Below are 21,102 nucleotides of genomic sequence, written 5' to 3'. Positions count from 1 at the left end.
GAGGTCAAACATTAACAGTGGAGTACTAGTCCTATGCGCGGTACCGTACTGCCGCTGCATGTGCTAGCTCGGTTTCATGGCGCAAAGACTCCCAATAGCCGCTGTAGCCGGTCAAAGTCGTTGTCGGCTCACCGACCGGTCTACCGTAGCTACTAGCTAGGGATCGGTTTTGGGAGATTTAATTGCCTTATGACAACGACAACTCGACAAGTAGCTGGCACGCAATTGTCTGGGAGTACGTGCATACGTAGCTCCAGCGATATCGATCGAGAGTACTTACGTTTGTCAAGTGAATCCCCAGTAGTGAATTTTAGCACAACTTGAAGGATTTCAGCATGACAACTTTTTTTTTAGAGGCAGCACGACAACTCTTATGAGCGCCATCAGTCACAACGCGCTTTCTTGGGCCGAAAGCCTAATGAAAGCCCAACTTTGTCCATGTCTTCCGGCCAGCTCAGTCAGGCAAACCTGCGAAACATTCTCAAAGAAAAAAAAAGGCAACCTGCGAAACCCTTTAGCGACGGCTCAGTGAATTTCAGCCCAACCTAGCACGATCCTCAAACTGGGTTTTCAGCCCAGCTGCCCGTCCACACAACGCAACCGATGACCCAAATTAACTAAGCAGGGGCTTAGCAGCTAGACCTTGTTTGAGTTCCTGGGTCTATTACGGTTCCTAAGAGAAACCTAGCCGCCGTCGTCTAGCTTCGAAGAAACTTCAATCTCCGGCGGTTTCTCTCGTCTTTCATGACCGATCTGGCTTTAAGAGACGAGGGGAACCACGGATCAATGTCTGGCATCAAGTTTTGGTACTTTCTTTTGTTAGATTTTTGTGTGTTTCTCGGTGACGTCTAGCTTGGCGATGGAGACGCCGTCGTCTAGAAAATTGGTGTCCTGGCTCCTTCATTGTCCTGGTGTAGACGTTGCAACCTATGCCATGGAGTTAGTGATTCTCACGACACGTTTTTTTGGGTTGCTGGTCTTTTTTCTTGTGTATTCATCGACGGAAAAGCAGTTTTACAGCTTGTTTTGCAAAGGGTATTACTCCGGACATGGTGCGTTCAATGATCTTAAGTTCTCACCGTTTGAGGTGGGCAGCTTTTCAAAACCTCCGAGGTTAGTTCAGCTTGTGCAAGCATGGTATTCTGCAAGTTTGTCAACGAATATGTGAAGAAGTATCAAGATGCGAATGATGGATCAAGAAAAGTTTACTTCGAAGGACTACAACGAAGTTTTTAGTTTTGTTGAGTATCTTTATTATTTGTGTTCGTTCGTGTATCGATCTTTTGTACTTTGTCGCTCGAATCGATAAAGCCAAGCCAGATTGTTGCTCTAAAAAATACAAAGAGACTCTATGAGTCATGTTCCTCAGTGTGAAGGCGTACCGTAGGACTCCGATAGCACTGAGGTGATTGATGTTATGAATCAAGAGGGCCGTTCATGAGGACTTGGAGCGGTGTTTGATGATTATTATTATCTTGCATCTGATCTCGTCAAAGTTACCTTTGTTCATTGTCCCCGTGAGGCAAATGAGGTTACTCATGAATTGGCTTATTTAGCTAGATTTAGTTTGGTAGAAAATCCCTCTGATAGTATTATACCTCTTCTTCTTAAAGATGTAACTTTGATTGCCAATGAGTAAAGAGGTATTTTACTTGTCAAAGAAAAAAGGCGTACGATATTAGCTTATTCATGCAACATATTCCAAAATATGGATATAAAACGATGGAATGAGATACAGCCAATCTCTCCACAATTTCATCTAGACCCCTAGGAACACAGTACTAGTACTAGATGCCACGCCCTTAGCACGTACGGCCGATGGGTGAACTCACAGCCAGGCAGAATGACATAACATTTCCCCTTTCAAAGGGATAAATAATTTCCGAGAGGCAGTCTCTTGAGGGCCGGGTAAAATACATATCCACCCCGTCTCCGGTGAATATTCATCGATACATCAGTTGATAGTATGTACTATTTGCTGCTGCTGGAGGGTCTTGCGGTGCGGCGACGGCAGCGGGCAGCCCGGGCATCGTGGTCGTGGATCTGGATATGGACGACGCCCAGGCTGGGCTCTCGGTGCCGGAGGACTCGGTCCCGGACGGTATCCGTCTGGATCATGTACTGCATGTAAATACATCATGCATCAATCATGTGTTAAATGTAAACTTAACTTGCATCAATACATACTTACTGCTGCATATGCTAGTTCAAGTAGTACTTAAACTTAATCTTAATCTTGCTGTACAATATACCTAGATATGCATACCTTGGATGGCCACCGAGCATGGCAAGGAGCAGCATATGATGGCCAGGATTATTGCCACGGCTGCTGGAGCGACTGAGCAAGAAGAAGATCGCTCCATTAATTATCTCAGCTGTGGTGGTACAACCGGTGCTTAAGCTTCTACTCTGAAGATAGTGCGGACCGATCGCCTCGCAAAGACTCCGATTTATAGCTAGCTAGGTCCCGGTCAATCGAAGTTGTGTTGTCGACTGTCGACCGGTCGATAGAGGAGAATTGGAATTTTTGCCTTATGAGAATGACACACGCGGTGACTGTTTGAGAGTTGCTCCAGAACAGGAGCCGCCACGGTACGTCCACGTCCACGTGAACCTCCGATATATAATTATCTCAAATTTGTCTAAATATGGATGTATATATCTATGCCCAAAAACATCTAGATACATGTAATATTTCGACAATTAATATGGATTGGAGAGAGTATTATTACCGTCTTATGTATTCATTGATAGGTCGTCGCCTGAGAAATTAATACCAAAACCATCGGTTATTTTTCTCATTTCGCAAAGCAAACTTTATTTATCAAAGCAAAACAAGAGCACACAGCTGGTTGACAGGAGTACAAGGCTAGTGGCACGTCATGGCAGCATGGGTGGTGCTTTGGTATAGTAAAGATCGACGACGACGGCGTGCTTCTTCTGCAGGGTCTTTTTACGGTGGTGCAGCGTAAGGAGCGCGGACGCCGTCGTCGTCGTTGCTGCATTCGGCGACATGCAACGGCCGCATCTAACCCCCCGCGCGGGCCACGGCGACGGAGGAAGCTCTTCCCGACGGTCTCCCTCCGGATGAACTACTACTGCACAGCAAGTGCACATATATATAGCTTGTCACCCATCATCTGTAACCGCATGCACAACAAATACTTGCCTGCAGAACTTGAGTAGTAGCTAGCTAGAGGAACGTACGTACCTTGGACTGCCATGGAGCAGGGCAGGGAGCAGCATATGATAGCCAGGATGACCGCCGCAGCAGCAGAGCGCCTATGCATGATCTTGATACGCTGTCGAGTAATCACCTTGTGCGGCGCTTCTGTGTATACGTATGTTAGGTGACAGCGACAACAGTGAAGTGATATGCAATGCACCCAAGCAGGGGGGTACCAGTTTGCCTTACCCTCATTTGTTTATATATATGGAGTACTTATAATTCATGTTTACTGAGCAGATTAAAGTAGAGTACGTCGTACCCGGCAGTAACTCAATGCATGCTGAATTAAGATGTACTCCATGAGTCCCATAATTCTTGTCGAAATATTACATGTATCTAGACTTTTTTAGAAATAAATATATCCATTCCGAACAAATTTGAGACGAGAATCATGAGACAGAGGACTACTCCGTAGTGGCGCGTGCTGACGCATGGATCAGGCCAGGGGCCAAAGTCAAGTGGTCAGAGTCGTCGGTCCAAGTCAAGTGGGCCGGCCCTTGTGTGCATTAATTGGTACGTAAGGACACGTTCAATCCGTCATGGCTAATTAATCAAGGCTTGATCGAACAGGTCAAGCAAAGCTAGCTAGAGTGTTCGACCCAGGCACGGATCACTCACGCGACGGCTCATCCGCCAATTTTATTCAATCTGTAAAGATTTTGGTTCCTGAAGAGGCCAAGATTTTGGAAAGCATACCGATCGATTCTAAAGCTTGATAAACTATTTCATAACAAGATAAGTAAAAGAGACAAGGACAATCACATTCACAGCTATCCAGCCAATACGAACACAAGGAGTCCCTTTCCACTAAAGCAAACAGAAGTTCAGCCTCACAAAAATGCCAGGACTGATAACCGCCGTGAGCGACAAACCGTGGTTACCAGTAGTATCATGGAACGAACATGCTAACTTTCATACATATGTCTGGCCTAGATAAGCTTAGTAACAGCTGACGCAGCTCTTCGGCCTTGCTTTCAGTGATTGATTCCGCAAAATATACTCTCATCAGATTTAGCACCGTTGCCCAATCGAATAGCTTTTTCACAAGATCAACTTCATATTCAGTTCCACCCAAGTCATGGATTTCCACTTCTTCGAGGCAATTCAGCACAAGTTCATCGGTGCTCCAGTTTTGCGGATGATGACAAACGCAACCTGATGGGCATGGAGTTCGTTCCTGAAGCAAGGGGCATACATGTATATATGACAAGGTTTATGACAAGAGGCCTAATTCAATACAACCCCTTCCCAAACTCAGAAGGACAGGATGGTCTTTTCACGTTTTTCTTTTTATTTTCTTTTGCTCTCTTTTTGCCTAATCTTTTCCTTCCTCCTGCCTCCTTTCTCGCAAAGTATCTGCATTCTAAAGCATTATTTCGGCAATCCCATAGGTGAGATTGTGCCAAATTGTGTCTACTATGACGGTGTGAAATTTCGTCTAGATCCGACGGTGAAATCTCTGGCCAACTCCAAAATACGAAGTGTTGTTCGGATTCCTCACGGCCGTGCGTCACAGCACGAATGTCTGACTTGTTCGCATGTTTTCCGTTGATCCAATCATTATTCGACGATCCCTTCGGTGAGATTGTGTGGAATTTTGTCTACTAGCATAGTGTAAAATTTTGTCGCGATCCAACGGTGGAATCTCCAAAAAATTTGAAAAAACCGAGTGTTGTTTGAATTTCTCGCGACCCTGCGAGACAGCACAAACGTCCAAATTGTTCGCATGTTCCCCGCTGCCTCAAGAAAGATTTCGCCGATCCCTTCGGTGAGAATGTGCGGAATTTTGTGTACCACTACAATGTGAAATTTCATCGCGACCCAACGATGGAATCTTTGAAAAATTGCAAAACACCGAGTGTTGTTTGGATTTCTCACAGCCGTGCGGGACAGCACAAACCTCCGAATTGTTAGCATGTTTCCTGCTGGCTCAAGAAGTATTTCGCTGATCCCTTCAGTGGGATTGTGTGGAATTGTGTCTACTACAAGCTCGTGAAATTTCGTCGCGATCCAACGGTGCAATCTCCGGCAAAATCAAAAACATCTAATGTTGTTCGGAGCCAGGTGGAAAGAAGAGAAGAAAATATTAATTAATGTCCATCATGTCCTTTTTTATGAAGGGGTACGGAGTGATCTGGACCGTTCTCGTGTTTTCGTTGGAAGAGGGGGGTGTATTGAATCAGAAGTCTTATGACAAAAATCAAAAGATAAGAATATTAGAATTATTAGACACCGATAGCTTCGACATATATATAATACTATTGACAAAATTTAGAAAAGAATAACACCTAGAAATTTGTTGATGCCAACTCATGGCAGAAACTTTGGTGATCATACAAGTACAACTTTTTTTTAGCAAATATACAAGTACAACGATCATCCTGTAACATTAATTCAGACAAATCATCGGGTATCTCTTATCTCTATTCCATATTTATTAAGATCTCAGTGGGTATAGAAAGAAGGGGTCCCATTTCATTGCTAGAAAGAGGAATTCATACATTTGTCAAGTTATTCTAGCTTGCACAGACTATATCAATGTTTGAAAAGTAAAGCTATTATCAAGTTATTACTAAACCCAAGTATTATGCAAATTTGTGAAAGATGAAGAGCAAAGTATTGCCATTGAGAGCTAACATAAGCCATATTCAAGACATACACTTACGGAGCAAGCACGAAATACCAATCAAAAATCTAGAATAGGGTACCTACCAGCTCAAACTAACACCAAAATAGAATTGTCAATACGAGTTCCCTCATAACTGAAATATCAGAAGAAGAAGAAAAACAATTAAGGACAGAGCTAGCTACCTCTGGTGGGCTTCCTGGAAGAAAATCAAGATCCAGCCTTTGTATACCAGGGCAGCTGCTGAGAACATCAAATGAGCTGGCTGCAAAGGAATGTCCATACGAACTTATACCCAGCGCCAAGAATACAACGTTAGGGAGCCTTGGCATGTCTTCCATCGAATATTGGTTGGTACCAATTTCCTGTAGATTTGTAGGAAGCCATAGAGATGGGTGCACATAACAAGTTCATCAGTTCACAAGGACATGTCCAAGCCAAACACTTAGCTGAGATAAAATGGCATAGAATGTACTCACCGGCGGAAAGGAAAGAACGATATTAAGAGAGTCGAGGACGCGCTCGTAGCGCTGCAAATGCTTCATGCGATGGTGATTGTTTGCAAAAGCCTCTACGTCCTCTTCATCCAGAACAGAAAGTTCAATGCCGAGCCAATGGAGATGCGCCAACTCGCCCAGCTCCACAGAGCTTGGATCATACCCAACCATCCAATCGAGCAACACGAGCAGAGGCGCCGAGACATTCACAACCGGCTCACACGGATTCGGAGCATCGTCGAAGCAAAGTCTCCACTCTCAACCGTTGAAGCGCCGGTGCCACGACGGTGAGCCGCTGCAAGTCATGGAGTCCCCAGAGCTCTATGAGCAGCAGAGATTCCGAGTGGATCGCGAAGTCGTCCTCCAGGCTCCGGACGGCTTGAACGTGGAGGCTCTGCAAGGACGGGCATTTCTCGGAGGAGACGGCGTGGCCGAGCTTGGACTGACTGCCGTCGCTGCCATGGCGCAGCTGGATGCCGGCCAGATGGAGGTGTTTGAGCCGCGCGAATACTCCAGAAGAAGAAGAAGACGGCAGGGCGAGGGCGAGGAAGCCGAGATCGAGCGCGATCGAGGTGGCTTTCTCGAAGCAGGGCAGATCTACGGCGGCTCCGGCTCTTTCTTCTTCAGCGGCGGCCTGATCCCGCCGGACCACCGCGAGGACCAGGGAGCCGGAGAGGCGGCGGGGAGCCAGGCCGAGAGGGATCCGGGGGAGGCGTCGTCTCCGGTGGCGACCACGAGGCGGCGGAAGGAGAGAGCTTGGTGCGCGGCGAGGGCGGGGGCTATGCGGTGGTGCTTGACGCAGAGGCGGATCTCCGGGAGGAGCGCCCAGAGGCGGCGCCAGCGGGGCGCGAGGATGCTGGTCCGCGCGGCGGCCGCGGCGTCCTCGAGCTTGACGAGGATGTCTATGAGCACGTCGTCCGGGAGCGCGCTCAGGCGGTCCTCGGCGCCGCCGTCGTCCTCCATGGAGGCAGAGAGAGACGGATTTTGCGAGTTTCCGGTGGCTGGGGTGCAGGAAATGGAGGGGTTTGGACTTTGGAGTACTGCTGGGGAAATGGCCGGCAGCGAACTGTATTTACCGATATATGGTTTCGACTTTCGAGCAATATAGTTCAGAGTCATAATTCTAGTATCACTTCGTCAAAGTGATAATAAGAAAACACACTAACAAATTCATGGGCCAATGGACAAACACATTCGTGCAACACGCTTTCCAGTTTAGAAAGCCCATCTCTGAACTTGAAAGCAAATACTTTTTTTGCGGGTAACATGAAAGCAATTTTTTTTTTGGGGGTAACATGAAAGCAAATCAACGTCGAAAATAAGAAATACCAGCTCCGTTTATTGGTGAGCAGGAAATGCGAGAAGACTGTCCATGAGAAGTATGAAACGTAAACAATATTTGTTGTACTACATCTTTCTCATTCTAAAATCAACAACACTCAAATGTGTTGATATTTCGGTAAAACGAGAGGTGAAATTGGTGCGGGCATTAATAAGGTTTGGGAGGTAAAAGCATCTCCAGCCGGCCCCCAACGCTAAATGTGAGTGCCGGCGCTTAAGAACCCACTGGCCATTTTCCTAAATTCAAAAATTGATTGCTCCGGCCCAATATGATTCTCACACTTCTTGCAAAAAAAGAAATATGATTCTCACAAGACGAAGAATTAAAGAATTGATTGCAAAGGGAATTAAGGGAGCATGTGAGAAGAATTGATTGCAAAGGGAATTAAGGGAGCATGTGAGCTGAGACGTGAGCGTTTGTAACCGGGGGCTATTTGGTTTGGACCCGGCCATGAAAAAAATTTGGTTGAGCTTTACTTGTCTGCAATATTAGACGTGTGTAGTCCCATCAGTACGTCCCAGTGCTCCAGCTAGCTAGCGTCTCATCGATGCAGGTCTCAGCCTTGACTCAGTAGCCAATAGGTCAAGCAAAGCTGCAGCACAACAAGTGACAGAGTCAAGTAAAGCAAGGCACCGCTGCACTGGCGTCTGTCAATAGATCGATCACGACCACGGCCACGGGTAGTCAACAGTCATTTTGCACCCAGCCAGCCCTAGCCTGCAAAGCCCTATCCTCTGTCCATTATCATCGGTAGCTAGACTATAGCACCACGCAATGGCAGTATGGCACCACTAGCTGCCAGGAAATTCAGCCGTTGGTGGCCAGACTAGTAGCGTGGCACAGTGGCAGATCACGACGGGACGAGTCGGCCAGAGCACCGTACTACCTGCAATTGCAAAGCTGCTGCATTCAGAGGTAGTACCGTGTTGTAGGGTTGCCTGATTCAAGACAAACCCGTAACGTTTAATTCCCACATTAATGTTGCCGTTGCACCGACATTGGCCGAATCTCGCAAGCAACCAGTTGAGCACCCCGTTTGCAACTGAGCTGAGCACCAACGAGGTGCTGCTGTTATACTATTTTCTTCGATCCTAAATTGTCGTCACTACTTTCTTGAATCTTAAATTGTCGTCCAAATATTACATCTAGACCTTTTTAAGAATAGATACATTCATCGTATCTTATCCTGTGGGCTCTGGTAGGGAGAGCGAAGGAGGCTGGGCGTCGTGAGAATGGGTGGGTGGGAAGGAAAGCTCATGTCATTTCTCTCGGCTGGCCATGGATATCGATCGATGCCTGGTTGGTCGGAGAAGCTGACCGGCAGACTTTCCTATTCCGTCCATTCTGAATGATTCCCAGCCGCTCCTTCCTTCGCTTGCACCCTTCTCCTTTTCGCCTCACACGCGCGTTGGCTTATTTCTTCAGCTAAAGCTTCACGGCTCCATGCAGAACTTACACTCGTCTATGGTTAGTGTTGATAGATTTGGTTGTTACTCGCTAGCGCTAGCAGAACCGGCAATACGAGTACTTTGTTTTCTACTCCTGCCAAAACAAAGGAGTGGTTTTATTTTGAATGGTGGTTTATTTTTCTTGTCTCTTTTCTTTATTTGTATATATAGAGTTTTCGAAATGAGAAAAAAAAAACATTTCTGAATCAAGCAGTGTTGTTGGGCCTGGTGGTTCTTTGATGTGGTTGGGCCTAGGGGTGTGCACTTTTTTTGCAAGAGGATATCGCTATATGCCATTGTCCGAACGACTTAATAGGCCTGGTCACGGTCAGGACACTGTTTAATTTGCTTTAGTTCGTTCCATTTCTTTCCCTCAAAAAAAAAAGTTCGTTCCATTTCTATATCCCTCGCCCGGCTGAATATATGTTCCTTGTTTGCTAATAGAGTAATAGTACGTGTTAGGATCTTCTCACTCTTGTATCCTGTTTATTCGTTCCGTTGAAATCGTATCCCACGACCAAGAAACAAAAATGTGATGATTTCTTTCCTTGTAATGCTGTTGTACACCCAACTTTCGGGTAGTTAATACGTATTCCGTACGGTGTATCAATAACTCTTTTTTTTTTTAGTAAGGTGTAACAACAACATTGAGAAACTGCCTGGGGTGTGTCTTGGCAGTACAAGATGACCTTACTTCCATTCCATGGGCCATACGCCCAAAGTTGGGCCGTCCTGACGAGTTGGCCCGCCCAGAGACAAGAGTCATGGCATGACATGTATGCAAACTTGCTGTGTAGATTATCCCAGATTTTTACGATCTTGTGAAGGGTTAATTAATGCGTAATATGAGTATGCAGATGTACAGATTTTCTCCAAATTAAACTGGTAGCCAGATCGGTATACGGAATTGCCTTGCGTACGATGTTTTTCCATCCGATTCTTGTACGACGCTGTGATCCATGGCTGTGCCACATCTGATTGTTTTAATCCACGGCTGTTGCTAATCGTACGTCGTACTGATGTCGTTACGCCAAGCAGCTCTCATCAGCATATACGATGACACGCGCGCGTCGCAGAGCCAGAGCCTGTAAGCCGAAAACAGATTTGCTTTGCAGGCTTCTTTGGTTTTTACCCGGCCGTGACGCGTTCAAGTCGTGTGGTCAGTGGAGCTTATTTGTTCAGCTAAAAGCTTCACGGTCGTCAGACAACGCTAGCGCGCACGTCTGCACCCTCACCGAACCTTTGCTACCCGAAGAATCTGAGGTAAAAGAAAACTGCATCAACTACAACACTTCATTATAACTCCTCTTCTTTCTTGCGATAAATTAACTTCTCTTTTAGCAAAACCTGAATGCAGGCCCTTTTAGAACCGCAATGGATAATCTTTACACGTTCCTATTCTTTCTTCAGAAACGCAAGTTTGGATTGGATATATACTCCCATGGCTAGCCATCAACGAATCTCGTTTGCCCTCACGTACTGCAGGTCGATCTAGCAGCTTCACGTATGCCTGCTAGCTACCTTTTCACCGAAAAGGACACGAGCATGCGTGCGTGCTATCCATCCTTCCCACTGCACTGCTGTAAAGGAATCCAATTAACTTGTATGATAAGCATTGGAGCCAGGAGGGAGATCAACAACAACAGCTAAAGAATTCATTCATGTTTCGCCGGCCAATAATATTCTTTTTGTTACAAAACAATGGTATGGGAGAGGATAAGTGGTAAAGAAATTCAGAAAGAACAAGTTCGGTGTTCTTGGGCATATATACACACACTCGCCGACTGAGTCTGGCTATATTCCAACACATTTACCTGAATTGAATATGTTAGCGTCGGCCGATTATTCTCTGATCGTTTCTGTAAGCTTGCTGATTATTCTTGTGCGATGCATGCATGGATTGACTCTGATCCAAGTGCTAATCCGTAAGCACAGAATAACTTGGATGGATAAGTGAACCCATTTTCTTTTCTTAATTTTCTCCTCCGTCGGCTGCATTGTCCGGAAGGATCGAATTAATCCACGTCGACAGACAAACGGTGTCCTCGTCAGCTTGCACCAAAGAGCCGAAGATCTGAGCCATGGGTTGCAAGGAGGCGACACGTGGCTCCTGGCCGGTGGTGGGGCCCTTTGTCAGGTGTCTCACGTAAGCAAAAGCATACTTGATGGTTACGGTGTCCGAACGTAACGCCTGCTAAACAGCTTTATTCCCGTTCTCTGCCAGTGTCTTCGTCTTCTTTTATTTTGCCTTTTAACTGATCTCTTTTAGTTATGCGATTACTGGTAGTTAATTAACTTTACTAGTTCACGTGTGCCTCTGATCTTTTCACACCAGCCTGATCAAATTCTACCCTCCTGGTTTTGATCAAATTACGTGTGAAACACATTCTCGGGTTTTCCTTGCTTTCGAGTCCGGCCGGCCTAATGATGCTGACAGATTACTAGACTAGAGAGTGTTTCGTCCCAAGAACTTTAGTTAAACCTGGTGGTATATTTTACACGTAGTACGTAGGAGGATCGTTAGGAGGGCGTCTAATTAAGTCTAGCCCAATGGAAGGGCCAATTTAAAAACTAGGTCCGCGGGGGGAAGAAATCCCCGAGTATCATTTGAAAGAAGAAGACCTTCTCACACAGGTCTAAAAAATCTCTGAACCTCATGCCACGTGAGATCAAAGCCGGTCTTAGACCTGTGCTTTGGTATGGGACAGACCAGGAGATTTTTTTAACCCTTCGGTCTGAAATTCGCGTCCTCAGAATCAAAGGGGTGCTACTAGATCCCCTAACCAACTAGGCTAGAGACTCGTTCGCAATGGAAGGGCCAATTTGAACTTCAATTCAATTCAATTCAATGGTCGACGGTCTGTCCGTGCCAAAATTTCTGTTCCCCACCATTGACGTTATGACGTACCTAAGATTAGGCTGCAATTAGGCACGACTCTGAAACCTGAATGGTTTCATCCGGCGGCCGGCCTGAGAATTACTAATATCTAGCCTGCCATGACAAAGTCAAGTTCCAGGCTGCTGAGTATATATATGCAGTACTACATGCTTCAATATTCCGTTGGTGTAAACACATGGTAATTAAAGGGGATGATAAAACAGAGTACGTGCTGGTTGAATGAACCTGTCTATCTCGATCTTCTCCTGAAAAAAAATAAGAAGAACCTTTAATAATTCATCTGTGACTGCGATTCGGTGACGTACTAGAATTAGCCGTGCATTTCTGCATGTCGGCTGCTTAAAAGTTGCACTTAATTGGATGAAACTTGCTAGTTGCTGCTGCATGCATTAGGATGTACGACAGAGATGCATGTGGACATGCATAGCAGCATGGAAAGGGAGAAAAGGAAGAAGGAAAGATGGAAAGAAAGCTTTGGTTAATAACCAATTAATTGAGATCGACTTGGACAAGTAAAGCAGCTAGCCACTGGCGTACAACAAAGGGTTGATTAACTATTCTCTAATCGTGCGTTTGGGGCGTGATAAGGCAAACATCGACGGATGTATATGGATGGATAACTCTGAAGCAAAGCCTGCAAGCCAAGCCAAGGGATCCATGAAGGCAAGGCAAAGCATCTCGATATCGATATCGGACGATCAGCTTTTCGTCTCCCTTTGGCTTAACGACCACGCGATCCGCCCAACCCTAGCTAGAGTCTAGCTATAGCTCCCAAATATAACGACATCCCGTTATCGTTCCGTGCCGTGCCGTTACATTTTCTCTGCACGGTGACGGACTCCGGCTGGCCGCGTTAACAACGACGCAAGCATGGTCGATCGCCCGCCGCCGACGGCATTATATTAACTTCCTCCGTCCTAAATAAGATCAATGATGTATAGTAAAGTCATTATTGGTTACTGCTGATTTAGATTTTTACTCGGGGTCAAATTAGGACGCAATGTACGTTCTATATATATAAATTACCCGTGTGATCGATATATACACAATCAGTAGTGGAATGGGGGCGTTAATTAATTAACTTGAGAACACTGCTAGCTTGTACGTCGTGGTCGACCGATAGCTAGCTGGAAGATATTAATTTTACATGTCAGCTGATCCAACTAGGCCGGCTGTCCGACCACTGAATTTCTCTCTTTTTTAAAACGGAATCTCCTAGCTAAGCTAGTCTAGTCTCAATTGGCGTTTTGTTTAAATGCGTAGCAAATAAACACAGACGACTTGCTTACAGATTAACGATATGTACCACTGGTTTATTCCTGGCTAGTAAATAAATTAGTAAAACCAAATGATTAATTAATTAATTAGCCAACTTTGTCGTACGTAAGATTATAACAGAGAGGATAGCTGTTTCTGTCAAAGCGGCACAAACACGACGAGACTTGGTTAATTGGAGAGATTAATTAAATTAACAGCGTCGGGATCCAACGACGCATACAACTACGTAACGTACGATCGAACAGCCAAATCCACACCTTTCACAAGGGGAGAGCTGCTAATTTCAAAGCCCTTAATTAATACTATCAGGGACTGAGCTAGCTGGCCGATGCATGCCGTCTAAAAATTTAGTACACTCCACTATACTACTGGTGGAGTGCTACTGACAGATGAATTTGCTACGTGTATGGATACTGAGGAAATCTCTTGGAATTAAACTAATTGATCAGCAGTCCGGGGCATCAGTATTTGATCCCGCTGGAATAAACTAATCTGCAGGAGATTCCGACTTCGATCTCAGACGACCCCATATATGCATTATGCAGTACACATCAATTAATTACTTGCATATATATAGTACTCCGTAGTAGATCCCGGTTTGCAAGTGGGAAAGCGCTGCTGCGTACGGACGGACGTATACATGTGTGCAGATTTATACTTCCTCCCGTCCATAAAAAATGTCGTCCACTTTATACAAAATCTGTACAAGTTTTATAGTAATTGAACGACATTTTTTATGTATCGAAAGAAGTACAAGTTTGATAGCAAGTGAACGACATTTTTTATGTATCTATAAACCAATGTAATTATACGTACATCTAGAATATATGCATCATGCATATGTGCTGGCATTAATTAACATACCGGAGTCCACAAGTACTTTGTAGCTCCTCTTGTAATATATCGATCGATTCATCGATCGTATGGGACTTGAGCATCGAAGAAGCCAACTTTTCTTGGAGGGGATTAGCTAGCTGTAATTTTTATCTTCCTCGGAGGATCAGCAAATTCGTCTTGCAGGCTAGCTGTCAGCTTGTTGTTGGCAAGTGGCAACATATGTATATGCGCAGGGTACTCCTACATAGTAATAATTAACAAACATGATTGTACGTGCCAGAAATTTAACTTGGCAGGATAGCCCGGCCGAGAACGAACTAATTAAAGGTTCCCTTAAAGGTTTCTTGAATGAACCTGTAATAAACAGTTGTAGCTAGCGATGCATGCATGCCATCAGGCAAAAAGTCGGGGAGATCGCTGATGCACAGCTAGCACAGGGGTTCATGTTCATGACTCGCTAATCTTTGTTGATTCGCTCGTGGAACATGTGGGCATGTCACATGCGTCGTCCACGTACACGCAGACACGATCGCACACGTGTGTACGTTGGCGGTCGATCTAATTAACGTGCGAGATCGATACAGTCGTTTGAGCGATTCCCAGTTTAAGTTTGGCGCACACACACACGTGGCATGTGGCATGTATAAACGTCGACATCGTATCGGTCGGTTTCCATCTTGCTAGAAACTAATTAAACTCGATCGAGTGGTGCATATGGTGCATGCGTGTGAAGTGGCAAAATATCTATATATGACGCCTGGATCGACCGACAAAACGAGAACTCACATGCAACTTGTGACATGATGCACGGACAGTACACTGATCGATCGATCAGTACGACTTTCAATCAGTTAATTAAGATACTATCTCGATCCATTGCTATAGCTAGCTAGCTTAAGGAGTGGTATGATTGATTAAACCTTTTTGATTAGCGACTGATGATGGACAGGTGGGGCCAGCTACATAGTTTCTCCTCAATTTGTTTTCTAGCTGGCGCCAACAACCTTAATTAGAAATCCATCGGCGTGCGCGCGTACCATGCCATCCAAGATCTTCTTTTTGTTCTAAAACCAAACTATTACGAGGTACTCCTACTTTCGATCGCAAAAAATGAAATGAATTAAAGTACTAGCTAGTGCATGGGTATTTTGTTAATTTGCAAGATGCTGCGCCGGTACTTGAAGCTGGTGATCGACAGAGATCTATCGATGGGGTTACTTTTTTTTTAGAGGAATCGATGGGGTTACTAGGAGCTGTGTTAACTATTCCCCTGATATTCTGAACCGGAAGTAGCAACGGTCAATTTTCGATCTGTAGCACGCAAAAGATGGAATTGAATCACATGCAAGCTTGCCGTACGTTACTCTGTCAGTCTGTCTCTAGCTGCATGCATGATGCATAGTCGATCTGTAGTAGAGTTGCTGTTGAGACTTGAGAGCACAAGCAGAGAGTACGCTTGCACCGCACGCCCTGAATAATCATGCATGGATGCAGCTTAGGTGTTACGTGCTGGCCTGGCTTAACTTGCACTGTACTGTAGCACGATCCATCGATGCAAGATTAATGGTTCTTGCTTATTGACTAATCAATTAGTTCGATGCGTCCATCCATTCATGCTCTGCTTTAGCTTATGGTTTAGACGACGTTTGTTCAGCAGATCGATCGATCCGTTGGATGGAAAGAGAAGAGTGCTGCACTAGAGTTTTGGCTAAGAAGCGAATGTGGTTGGTGGAACCAGCGCACCCACGTTCAAGTTACAGACTTGACATGTGTGCTTGTTTTTTCCTGAATTTATTAACAATGTTTAACCGGCGTCATGTTTTTAGTGGGAATGACGTACCCGTCAAAGCTGTGGTGACTTCGTCAATCTCAAGATGATCTGTCGACGGCTCGGTCTCTTGAAGGTCCTCATTTTGTTTTCTCAAAGAAAAAAAAGAGTTTTGATTAAGAAAACGACATCGGCATGCAACAGCTAGCTATCAGTGATAATCAATCAATTAATAGCATCGTCAGTCCCAGGTCCCTTTTTTTAGAGGAGGAGGAGAGAGCAGTCTTGGCATGCTCTGCTCTGCTGCCCTACATGATTGATTTGGTTTAGCCTGCAGCCGGCTTGCGACTAGCTAACTAGCGTCTAGCTAGATATATATATATATATGTACAGTATCATATGCAGGCCTTGTCTGATGGCAAGCCATCTGGTTGAGTCCACCGTCAGCATCATCACGCAGGCCTTGTCTGACGGCTGATCGCTTGGATATCGATCTGAAAGGAAATACAGAGTATCTGAGATATCGAATCTGCACAACATGCACGTACCAACTCCGAGCTGACGGGTTAATCTGCACTTGCACTGCCTGGTCGGCTGTGAACCGCGTACGTGTATATTTGATGCAGTCCAACGCGCGTGTACACGTCGATCGTCGCGTACGTTTCCATCGGAAAACTCTTCTCTGCTCGGCTAATTAATTTCCTGCCAAGTGCCGGAACTTAGCGAGGGCCCACATGTCAGAAACGTGGTTGACTCGCCTAATCCTCCGGTAGAACCTGTCTCCAACTAACTAGACCAATATGTTAGAAATGCTCTCAGTGCGAAACACGGAAGAAACCGGACTTGGATCCTCTGACTTAAAGACTTTATGGTCACTGACAGGTGGGAGCGGATCCACATGTCAGTGACTGTGAAGTCGCCGAAAAATTAGGGGGTCCGTCTCCGAAGAAACCACGGTAAGCTTGACGTGGCGCTGACGATGGAGTGCTACAAATTTCTTCTCTGGCCCTGGTCGCATATGTGGCCGTGGCAGACCCTCCTGTCCAGCAAAGACTCCACACTTCCACAGCCGACACTAGACACGAAGCACAAGAAAATGAAAGAGAAACGAAAATCGAGTGACGGAATCCCCCAACGGAACGGAACGGAGGAAGCTGCCACTAACGGCCGTCGTCGCCGTCGCCGTGACGCCCCCGTCCCCCGTCGCCATCGCCCCCCGTGCTCCGCTCCGCTCCTCTGATAAGTACCGGGCCATGGACTGACCCACCCCTCCTCGCCCAGCGAGCGAGCGAGGAAGCAAGGAGACAGGGACCCGGGAGCCAGACGGAGCCAAGCAGCAGCAGAGGCAGAGGAACCAACCAACCAGCTACCCCAAACCCCGCTTGCCGATGGAGTTGCCGGAGGCGGGCCCGTCGGGAGACCAGCAGTCGTTGGCGGCGGCGGAGCGGCCGTCGGAGGCGGCGGCGCTGCGGGCGCTGGTGGAGCGGGTGCGGGCGGGGGAGGTGGACGCGGCGCGCGAGGTGCGGCGCCTCACCAGGGCCTCCGCCAGGCACCGCCGCAAGCTCGCCCCCGCCATCGAGCCGCTCGTCGCCATGCTCCGCAGCTCCGGGGCCGCCGGGGAGGCCGCGCTCCTCGCGCTGCTTAACCTCGCCGTCAGGGACGAGAGGTCCGTCCGCAACCCAACCTCCACCCCTTCCTTGCCTGATTTCTGCCTCACTCTGTGCTTCCTAGTTCCTATCTATCCTAGTACGATTTGATGGCAATTGGCGTGGCATATACTTCAGATTTCGATAGGTTAATTGGTACTCCGTACAGTAATATTTGCTTCTCTTTCCCAAATCCCTTGGTGAATTCTCGTAATTTTGATCGTTTTTCTCCACGAACTCGGGTAATCTCCTCCCCGTTCGCTTCGCTGCAAGTGGCGTGCAGAATCTCAGGAAAAAAAATCTTAGATTTCATCGTTTAGTTGCCGTATTTAATTACCAGCTATTGAATCGAATTCGGTCGTACAAGCCGCTCCAATTGTTTAATCATGGCGGCTTAAACCAAGAAAATTCCAAATCACCACTTCTCCTGTGATCTTGTCCTACTCTGAACTCCAAGGACTGCAGAGTTGTGGTTGTTGGGGTAAAGTTAAGTTCTTCCTCCATATTCTGTAAAAAATCTGAATTATTGTGGCGTGCGATTGTTCTTACCATGATGCGAACTGGAGTTATCTCCTCAATTATCATGCATATATGCTAAAAAAAATCTCGGCTTGGATAATTACGCATCTAGGCATCATCTTTACTCCTTTGCACGCGCAGCGAGCATAGTATTTGCTGGTAGCAAAGAGATTTCGTTCCAGTGACCCTTCAACTAATCTGAGACCCCTAGAGTGTGGTATAGGTTTCTAGGAATAGGAAATGGTAGCAAGGGGAAAGCTAAGAAACCGGGGTTTAGATGTTGGAAGAAACAGTTGGCCTGATTTGGATGCTGACCTAAGTCTGCCAACCACCGTATCCTGGTTGGCTGTTTCTAAGAAAAATCTAACACCAGGGAACATGAAGAAGTGTCTTCTTTCTGGACGTTTCTTTGGCTGCCTAATATTTCTTCCTTTTCTTCAACTGCTGTGGTCAAGATACAGTTAGCCTCCCATTTCCTTTAAGGAATTTTGCTCCCATGCCGTGAGCCAATTTGTTTTGAGATATATCCAGCCATGTTGACCTCATGGTTGTTGGTAGGCCTACCAGCCTGCGGATAGATGTCAAGTGAGACAAGTATGGTGACATGCACCAGAATTCAGAACTTTCCCTTGTAGTTTCGTGAACTTACTAAGCAAAGCAAGGACAAATAAGTGGAAAATGCATCACCACTGTTATTTCAGGGAATTCTTTATTTCCTTGTCAAGAATCTGAATATCTGATGGCTTCTTTAACTGCCACTGGTGTTAGTTGGATCAACAACAATTGCAGAATCAAGTTCTTGTCTCGAGTCTTGAGAGATCAGATCTAGTTCATCCCATTTAGACGCCATGGTGTTATCTGCGCACTATCAGGGGATGGATAGAATTTAAAGACATTAAATTCTATCTAAGGCCTATATCGGGTGTTTTTGATTGTGTAGCAGCTGCCCGTATCTCACAATTATGGCACTCTTTACTGAGCATGGAATTATATTTAAATTGGAACATTCAAAGCTGTATAAAATGTTGCAATGGTGTCCTCTTGGTCTAAAATTCATACTTCCATCTATCAGTGCTCTTGGACACTATCATAGTAGTTGCAGAGACTTCAATTTAGATCTCTGCAGTAACTGTCCTCAACTGTTTGCTGGCCTGACTGTAGTCTGGTACTACTTAGCCACTCTGTGTGGACCTTGTACTTGCTCAGTTGCTCACAGGTTTTCTCTGTCATAAATAATTTATCTATGGCTGAAGTATTGTTCTTCAAGTAATGGCATATGTCGCATGAGAGCAATCTGCTCTTCGTTGAGAAGAAATATCAGCATATCATTTTCTGTGCAGATGTTCTCTCTTTATATTTATCATCTGAAATGTGCTTTGTGACTTGGTAATTTTCGTCAGCTATGTTTATCTGAAATGCACATGATTCCTAAACATGTATTGTTTTATCTGTGCAGGAATAAGATCAAGATCCTGGATGCAGGTGCGCTTGAGCCGCTCCTTGGTTATTTGCAGCCAAGTGACCTAAACTTACAGGAGTATGCGACTGCTGCTCTCCTTACGCTCTCAGCCTCGTCTACAAACAAACCTATCATAAGTGCTTCTGGAGCAATCCCTCTTCTTGTAAAGGTCTTGAAAGAAGGAAACCCACAGGCCAAGAATGATGCCGTGATGGCTCTTTACAACCTCTCCACGCTTGCAGATAACCTTCAGACTATCCTTTCCGTCCAGCCTATTCCCTCTTTAATAGAGTTACTGAAGGGTGGCAAGAGATCTTCCAAGACAGCTGACAAGTGCTGTGCCCTTTTGGAGTCATTGCTTGCCTTTGATCAAGGTCGAGTGGCCCTAACTTCTGAAGAAGGTGGAGTGCTCACCATTGTGGAGGTACTCGAGGAAGGCTCCCTTCAAGGTAGGGAGCATGCCGTGGGAGCGCTCCTAACAATGTGCGAGAGCGATCGCAGTAAATATAGAGATGCTATTCTGAATGAAGGGGCAATCCCTGGTCTTCTTGAGCTCACAGCCCATGGCACACCCAAGTCTAGAGTGAAGGCTCATGTTCTTCTCGACTTGCTGCGGAACTCGCCATATTCAAGATCGAAGCTGCAGCCAGACACGCTGGAAAACATTGTTAGCAACATTGCTTCTCAAATAGACGGGGAAGACCGTGGCGGGAAAGCGAAGAAGATGCTTGCTGAGATGGTGAAGGTGAGCATGGAGCAGAGCTTGAGGCATTTGCAGCGCCGGGCCTCTTTCGCGTGAAGTTGCTTCGAGGTGACCACCCTGTTTTGCAATGGGAGTAGAAATAGTGGATGGAAATAACGAGATTTGCTGGAGATGCCGGTCCAGGCCTCGACAAGACCGAGTGACTGGTGTAAGCGCTCATATACTTAAGCTCTTGACATAGTCCCTTTTCCATTTCAATCTTGTGTGTTGTTCTGAAAGAAAAAGGGACAGATTTTCTTCGCATTCGCATTTCCCATTCCCATGTGTTTGCATGTATCAAAAGCAAAAGTGTAAAAAAAAAGGAAAGAGAAAAAAGAAAGACATTTTCTGTGAGGAATGGATTGTACATGATATAAAGCAAAAGATCCCATTCTTCATGTCTGAAAAACCTAGGCTCCTAGTCCATCTTGGTCTGTTGGTTTATTTGCCGAGTACATAATTCTTGACCACACATTGGATGTTTACCGACTAAAATGTCTTCCTTTGGAACCGTCGTTTCTGACTAGACATGCTATTAGTCTGGTTTTGTGGGCTCTGTTACGGTCTGCTTGTCTTTAGCTTAAACTTCTCTGCAATTCAGCAATCAACCTCATCTTATTTGTCCATGCATGAAAGCTTAATAATCTCCCATTTTCTGCATCTGATCAGGCTGCAACTGCAACCAAGATACATCCCTGTTTTTCAACCTTGCGGAACATTGTGAAACTTCTTCATCCATCAGCTAACAAATCTCTTTCCTTACATCTAAAAAAGTCACGTCTGATAATACATAATAGTCAACCGATCTTCAA

General features: G+C 45.7%; 2 protein-coding genes and 1 long non-coding RNA gene across 6 annotated transcripts; 1 reads left to right on the top strand and 2 right to left on the bottom strand.

Moving 5' to 3' along the window:
* Positions 1-1,652: 1,652 nt before the first annotated feature.
* Positions 1,653-2,494, bottom strand: LOC104582463. The gene is made up of 2 exons (XR_730192.3): positions 2,267-2,494; positions 1,653-2,121 (listed from the first exon to the last, which is right to left on the bottom strand). It is a non-coding gene; the product is annotated as an uncharacterized LOC104582463 (long non-coding RNA).
* A 352-nt stretch (positions 2,495-2,846) lies between these two features.
* On the bottom strand, positions 2,847-7,428 carry LOC100838164. Of its 4 annotated transcripts, none has more exons than XR_002964006.1 (4): positions 6,335-7,428; positions 6,041-6,220; positions 3,212-3,328; positions 2,847-3,098 (listed from the first exon to the last, which is right to left on the bottom strand). XR_002964006.1 is itself a non-coding variant. In XM_014898330.2 (3 exons), the coding sequence occupies exons 1-3, from the start codon at positions 6,521-6,523 to the stop codon at positions 4,119-4,121; spliced, it is 657 nt and encodes a 218-aa protein (XP_014753816.1). In that variant the 5' UTR covers positions 6,524-7,422; the 3' UTR covers positions 3,966-4,118. The 4 variants fall into 4 exon arrangements, 1 of the variants encoding a protein (XP_014753816.1); XR_001405937.2 differs by having other exon boundaries at positions 3,212-3,331; positions 6,335-7,426; XR_001405938.2 differs by having other exon boundaries at positions 2,847-3,095; positions 3,212-3,331; positions 6,335-7,426.
* A 9,754-nt stretch (positions 7,429-17,182) lies between these two features.
* Positions 17,183-20,762, top strand: LOC100837860 (U-box domain-containing protein 4). Its single transcript, XM_014899864.2, has 2 exons — positions 17,183-17,590; positions 19,546-20,762. Exons 1-2 carry the CDS (start codon positions 17,313-17,315, stop codon positions 20,345-20,347), a joined length of 1,080 nt encoding a protein of 359 aa, XP_014755350.1. The 5' UTR covers positions 17,183-17,312; the 3' UTR covers positions 20,348-20,762.
* The last annotated feature ends 340 nt before the right edge of the window (positions 20,763-21,102 follow it).

The sequence above is a fragment of the Brachypodium distachyon genome, chromosome 2, assembly GCF_000005505.3.
Source record: "Brachypodium distachyon strain Bd21 chromosome 2, Brachypodium_distachyon_v3.0, whole genome shotgun sequence".
In the NCBI taxonomy this organism is placed as follows: domain Eukaryota; kingdom Viridiplantae; phylum Streptophyta; class Magnoliopsida; order Poales; family Poaceae; genus Brachypodium; species Brachypodium distachyon.
This window is presented reverse-complemented; position numbering and strand designations above follow the sequence as displayed.

Bases quoted from the DNA above. Each gene is read 5' to 3' on its own strand.
- LOC100838164 (XM_014898330.2), bottom strand. From the start codon at position 6,523: ATGGTTGGGTATGATCCAAGCTCTGTGGAGCTGGGCGAGTTGGCGCAT. The intron at 6,221-6,334 runs GTGAGTACATTC...ACAAATCTACAG, and splicing joins TCGTTCTTTCCTTTCCGCCG to GAAATTGGTACCAACCAATA. The intron at 4,407-6,040 runs GTAGCTAGCTCT...CCCTTGCTTCAG, and splicing joins TTCCAGGAAGCCCACCAGAG to GAACGAACTCCATGCCCATC.
- LOC100837860 (XM_014899864.2), top strand. From the start codon at position 17,313: ATGGAGTTGCCGGAGGCGGGCCCGTCGGGAGACCAGCAGTCGTTGGCG. The intron at 17,591-19,545 runs GTCCGTCCGCAA...TTATCTGTGCAG, and splicing joins CTCGCCGTCAGGGACGAGAG to GAATAAGATCAAGATCCTGG.